A 6,000-nucleotide genomic window follows, 5' to 3' on the forward strand; every position below is an offset into this window, starting at 1 on the left:
TTGAGAGAGAGACACAGAGCAAGCAGTGGAGGGGCAGACAGAGAAGGAGACACAGAATCTGAAGCAGGCTCCAAGCTGTCAGCACAGGGGCTCGAACCCATGAACTGCAAGATCATGACCTGAGCCGAAGTCCGACGCTTGACTGACTGAACCACCCAGGTGCCCCAGTAGTGACACTTTCTTAAATTCAGTGTGTAAGGATGCCAGGTAGAGACCTCTTTTGCAGATAGCATCTCCTTGAGAGTGAGGACTATGCCTCATTCATCGGTGTATCTGGGGTACCTGGTTCAGAACTAGGGTGCTCAACAAATGTTGAGTTTTTCCATAATAAAGAGATGAAGTGTTTCTTAAAATTTTAGAAAAATACGGAATGGCAGAATAGGTTACTAAACTTTGGGAGGGGATTGAAATATTTTCCTTTTGACTTCCAAAATAATTGGCTTTAATCTAACATAACTGTTCCAGTGTAGATACGGCCACATGTGAAAGATTAAAGAAATTGCAAGAACAAAGCGTGGCTGGAGTGCCTGTTGAGCCGGTGTGTCTATCTATAGAACTCTTTTTCACTCTCAGTGTCCTGGTTTAGACAATAAATTAATTGTTTACTTGCCTGGGGCTGGTTAAATTATAGGAGCCTCCTTATCCCCGGTTTTGCTTTACATGGTTTCAGTTACCCGCAATTACTCTCTGGGAGCAAATGATCCCCTTCCTGATGTGTAATCAAAAGGTCAGTAGTAGCCTAATGTTACTAATTTTATCATCTCCCATCATCACAAGGGTGAGTACAGTACTATTGTACTGTATTTTGAGAGAGGAGACCATATTCTTATAACTTTTATTAGAGTAACATGGTTGTAGTTCTATTAATTTCTTTGCCTAATTTATGAATTAAACTGTATCATAGGTCTGTATAGGGAGAAACAGTGTATATAGGTTTCAGTACTGTCCACAGTTTCAGACCTCTACTTGGGGCTCTTGGACTGTGTCCTCCAGCTAAGGTGGGAGGGCGGTATCTGTGGTACCCTCACTCCTATATTCCTGTTGTTCCCCATTCCCCTGAAGGAAGGAAGGGCTTTGCCTTTTTTTAGGTCCTGGTTTAATGCTTTGTACATCCTAAGCAGTAAATGCTTATTGAGAGAATAAGTGAAGATGTATTTGCTTCTGTTAGAACTCTTGACTATTCTGTAGATGCTTTCAGGGAAATTTATTTAGGGGATGTGTGAATTAACCTGATTCCAATGGGTCTGAGAAGGATACATGAATTCGTTCTGGGTTTCTTGACATTATTTTCCTTTGATCTTCCAGAAGCATTGGAGAACGTTTAAGTTCAGCCTTTCCAAAAGGCTATAGAACAGTTGAACAAATGTGAGCTGTTTCTAATTACTTGCATTTACAGATATTTATTGTCTACGTTGTGCTCAGTGTGCTGAATGCCACATTTACACAATAGAAATGCACAGACTGAAAAAGCAGCACTTGTTTCTTATTAGTTTGGGTGAAAGCGATTTTCAGAGTCATAGAGCAGGTTTTGAAAATCTGGATTGGTCTGGCTCCTAACACACACAAGAACAACTCTTTACACTTGAGCATATCAGTTAAAGTGTAAGGTGCGTTTGTGTCTAGGGAACAGAGTATAGGGTTTGAATTGGGTCCTGTGTGTTCTTAGATTTCAAATCATTAGGGGTTTCTGGCTGTTACGGGATTAATGCTCTTAGTCTGATAAGGGCAGGGGGACAGTACTGTGTATCTATCTGTAGATGGGCTGATGGGTTTGCTGTGTTCAGTTCTATGCTTTTGGTCCATCCCTGGCCTACTCACCTACCAAAGGAGCCCCCCTTGGGGTGGATCAAGGCAAACTGGAATACAGATTGGCTACTGCCCAAAATTGTGCCTTCACTTGCTGGCCTGCAGGTGACGTAATCACACCCATGTGACTTTTCCCATTTGCATCCTTGTGCGAAATATAATTTTTGTGTTTTATTTTAGGTCCATGTACTTTTATTTACACATCATAAGTCTTCTGATAATACTATTTCTGCCAGTCAAACCCCATGCTCATATTCAGAGGCAGCCTCAGACTCTGAACTCCGTTAATAAGAAGAAAAAAGATTGATACCTCCAAGAAAAAGCTGAGCTTGTAAAACTGCAAAACATCGGAAAGTTGAGACCAAAAGGCTCAAGGGTTCTCCAGTGACTTAGAAGCAATGTTTACATGCATTTTTTTTTTAAGTGCAGGGAGAATTTTTATCAAGCCTTTTTAAGTCAGCCATGTCCAATTGATTTAATATTTCCTAGGACATTTGAGTGGTGTGGAGGTATGTGCAGAATGTGCCAGAGACCATGCAGTCTGGGCTGCTGGGTCTTTGCTTCTCTGGCACCATTTCCAGCCACGGGAGCCCATACATCTGCTCCGGAAGGCAGAAGGTGGTTGCTGACAGAGCTGATCTTCCAGAATATACCCAGATATGGTTGTTCCTTGGGAAGCCCCAGACCCTTTGACCACAGTGACGACACTCAGAAGACCACGGAGGAGAAGGAGCCGGCACAAAAGAACCAGGAGGACTTGCCGTGAACACTTGAGTGGATGGAAAGTCAGGCATGCCCTAAAGTAGGCTGTATTTTTTTTCCCCAAGAGATAGAACTCTTCCCTTTTTTCCTTCTGAACTGAGCCAAGATTGGAAATCAGTCTCCTATACTCCAGGAGTCTAGGAAGGGCTACTGTTTTCCATTTCACACACGCCATCTGTTTGCCCAGGGATGGCCCTGAGAAAACACCCAAATGTTTGCACCATCAAAGGCAGAATAAATAAGCCTTCTAAATAAGTAATTTGTTTTAAAAAAGTAAAGTTCCATAGAAGCTTGTTAAGAAGCAGCATTTTTCTCTTTGCTCACCTCATTTCGTGGAGGTGTTCATGATCTTGGTTATGATACACACACCAGCTGATTTTCACTTTTCTGGTTTTGCAGTTGATTAAATTTGACGATTTTAGTTGAATCATTGTATCGGAGAGCAGAAATGGAGGACCGTTTTCTATCCTTGTTATGAATGTGCTGTGGTTCCTTTTGGGGACTTCTATTGGATAATATTCTATGTGGGAGAAAGAAACATGGTATTAAATGTGCAAAATGATGAAACTGATAATAATAAATTATATGTTACAACAGTGTACCCTAAAGTAATGGTGAGAGAATTTGTTCCAATCACATGGCCCCCAATTGGTTTTTTACCAAATGAATGCTGTGTTTCTATATAAAGGAAGCATTCCTGAATGGAATGATTGCTTTTTGTTTCTGTGAGGGGTGACTCAGCATTCTGAAGCACGTGCCTTATATTTGTGTGTTTCTCTAAGTTTTAACAAATGCACATAGTTCAGGTTTTTAAGTTTTAACAAATGCACAAAGTTCCAGTTTTTACTTGTTTAAAATTTGACCTTTTATGACCTGTTCAATTTGTCCTCTACGTCAGGTACTTGGAAGGTTTTGGTTTTTGGTTTAATTTTCCTATCTTCATTCCCAACTTTGCAGGTAGGATTAACCCCCTTTCCCAGATGAGGAAACAGAGAATCAGGGGGAGGTTTGCTAAGTGCCCCCACAGTCACAGAGTTAGTGAAGGAGCAGAGATTAAAATCCAAATTCCAAAGCTTTGGACAGTTTGTAATTTCCAGGAGGTACCCTGCTGCTGCTTAGGGCAATGAAATGTGAAATGATGTGCTTGTCCCTTGAAGAGTTTGTATGGTGTTCATGGAGAATACTAGAACCTAAACTCTAGGCCTTATATGTAAGATAATGGAAGTTAAGAAATAGCACATTTTGGCCGGTGTCTGAGGCTCACCCCAATTTAACCAGGTAACCTTGGGGCAATACCACCTTGCTGGTCCACGAGGAATGTTAGGGGAGAGGGGATATGGGTACTTACAATCTATCAGGGTCTTTTTCCAACAGGAACATGTAGAGGTGCAAGACCAAGAAAAATGCACACCAGTAAAAATGATATAGGTCACCGTGGGCCCAAAGTCTTTGGAGTAATCCATATTACAGTGAAGTCTTTGAACTTTTCAATATGATTTATATTCCGGTTTCACTGTATCTAAATATCTTCATTTCTGAGAGAAGAATTTTGGTAACAAGAGGAGGGGTGATCACCAGGGTGACCATCCTGTTGTACCAGTGACTTTACTGACCCCTCAGTCATGGGGAAACTTGGACCATTTGGTCCCTCCAGTGTTTGCCGAGAATCAAGTATTCATTACAGAATGGAGTCAAAGTCAGGCCTTTGGAATCTGGGCTCATAGAGGCCTTATGTCAGACAGTGCTGGGCTCTTAGGCACATTTTTCTTATTGTGGGACTTTATTCAGTGCAGGCACTTTATTGTGCTTTGCAGATACTGCGTTTTTTGTTGTTGTTTTTACGATTTGAAGATTAATGGCAACTCTGTGTTGAGCAAGTCTGTTGGCAACATTTCTCCAACACCATTTGCTTACTTCGTGTCTGTCTCAGCTTGGTGATTCTCACGATATTCCAAACATCTTTGTTATTTTATATTTCTTATGGTGATCTTTGATGTTACTATTGTGACTGTTTTAGGGTGCCATGAAGCACACCCATATAAGACAACAAACTTAATTGAGAACTGTGTGTGTTCGGACCTCTCCACCAACCAGTTGTTCCCCCAACTCCCCCTCTCCTCAGGCCTCCCTATTCCTGAGACACAATATTGAAACTAGGCCCATTAATCACCCCACAATGGCCTCTGAGTGTTCAAGTGAGAGCAATAATCACACATCTATCACTTTAAATCAAAAACTAGAAATGATTAGACGTGGTGAGAAAGGCATGTTGAAAACAGGCTAAAAGCTAGGCCCCTTGCGTCAAACAGCCAAGCTGTGTTTCAAAGAAAAAAGTTCTTGCAGGAAATTCAAAGTGTTACTCCGGTGAAACAGGAATGATAACAAAGCAAAAGAGCCCGGTTGCCAGTATGGAGACAGTTTTAGTGGTCTGGATAAAACAAACCAGCCACAGCATCCCTTACGTCAAAGCTTCATCCAGAGCAAGGCCCTAAATCTCTTCAGTTCTATGAAGGCTGAAAGAGGTGAGGAGATACAGAAGGAAAGTTTGAAGCTAGGAGAAGTTGGTTCGTGAGGTTTAAGGGAAGAAGCCGTCTCCATGACATCAAAGTTCACGGTGAAGCAGCAGGTGCTGATGTAGAAGCTTCAGCAAGTTCTCCAGAAGTTCTAGCTGAGGTAGTTAATGAAGGTGGCTATGCTAAACAGTCTTTTACTGGAAGAAGATGCCATGTAAGGCTTTCAGAGCTGGAGAGAAGTCAATGCATGGCTTCAAAGCACGGCTGGCTCTTGTTAGGGGCTAATGCAGTGGGTGACTTCAAGCTGAAGCCAATGCTAGGTCCCTTAAGAATGACGCTAGATCTACTCTGCCTGCCCTCTATAAATGGAAGAACAGAGTCTGAATGACAGCACATCTGTTTACAACATGGTTTCCTGAATCTTTTAGGCCCACAGTTGAGACCTAGTGCTTGGGGAAAAAACGATCCCTTTCAAAATATTACTGCTCATTGACGGTGCCCCTGGTCACCCAAGAGTTCTGATAGAGATGGACAGAGATGAATGGTGTTTTCATGCCTGCTGACGCAACATCCATTCTGTAGCCCATGGATTAAAGGGTAATTTTGATTTTTACGTCTTATTAATACATCTCCTAAGGTATAGCTGCTATAGATAATGATTCTTCTGAAGGATCCAGGCAAAGTAAACTGAAAACTTTCTGGGGTTCTCGTCCAAGATGGTGACCTAGGAAGACCCCCTTCCTCCCCTCCTCCATGGATACAGCAAATCTACACCTGTTTACAGAGTAGTTCCTCCTGAAGAAGAACTGGGGGCTAAGCAGGTTTTGCGCAGGTAAAGATAAGCCATGTAGAGAACAGCAAGAGAGATGGGAGACATGGCAATGAAGGGAACCCCCCATCCCCAATGCTGCAGACGGCA

General features: G+C 42.2%; 1 protein-coding gene across 5 annotated transcripts in view; it reads left to right on the top strand.

The window, feature by feature from the left end:
• The window catches only part of MBOAT1 (membrane bound glycerophospholipid O-acyltransferase 1), a 106,387-nt gene extending 103,218 nt beyond the window's left edge, over positions 1–3,169 (top strand). For 4 of the 5 annotated variants that reach the window (XM_086706150.1, XM_086706151.1, XM_025917316.2 and 1 more), the window contains one exon: positions 2,296–3,169. In XM_086706150.1, coding sequence (XP_086562276.1) covers positions 2,296–2,572 — 277 coding nt within the window. In that variant the 3' untranslated portion in view covers positions 2,573–3,169. Of the gene's footprint in view, positions 1–1,986 lie in introns of all 5 variants that reach the window. The other variant, XM_086706152.1, reaches the window with a different exon arrangement.
• The last annotated feature ends 2,831 nt before the right edge of the window (positions 3,170–6,000 follow it).

This window comes from Puma concolor, chromosome B2 (genome assembly GCF_028749965.1).
Source record: "Puma concolor isolate L17-30 chromosome B2, mPumCon1.1.hap2, whole genome shotgun sequence".
In the NCBI taxonomy this organism is placed as follows: domain Eukaryota; kingdom Metazoa; phylum Chordata; class Mammalia; order Carnivora; family Felidae; genus Puma; species Puma concolor.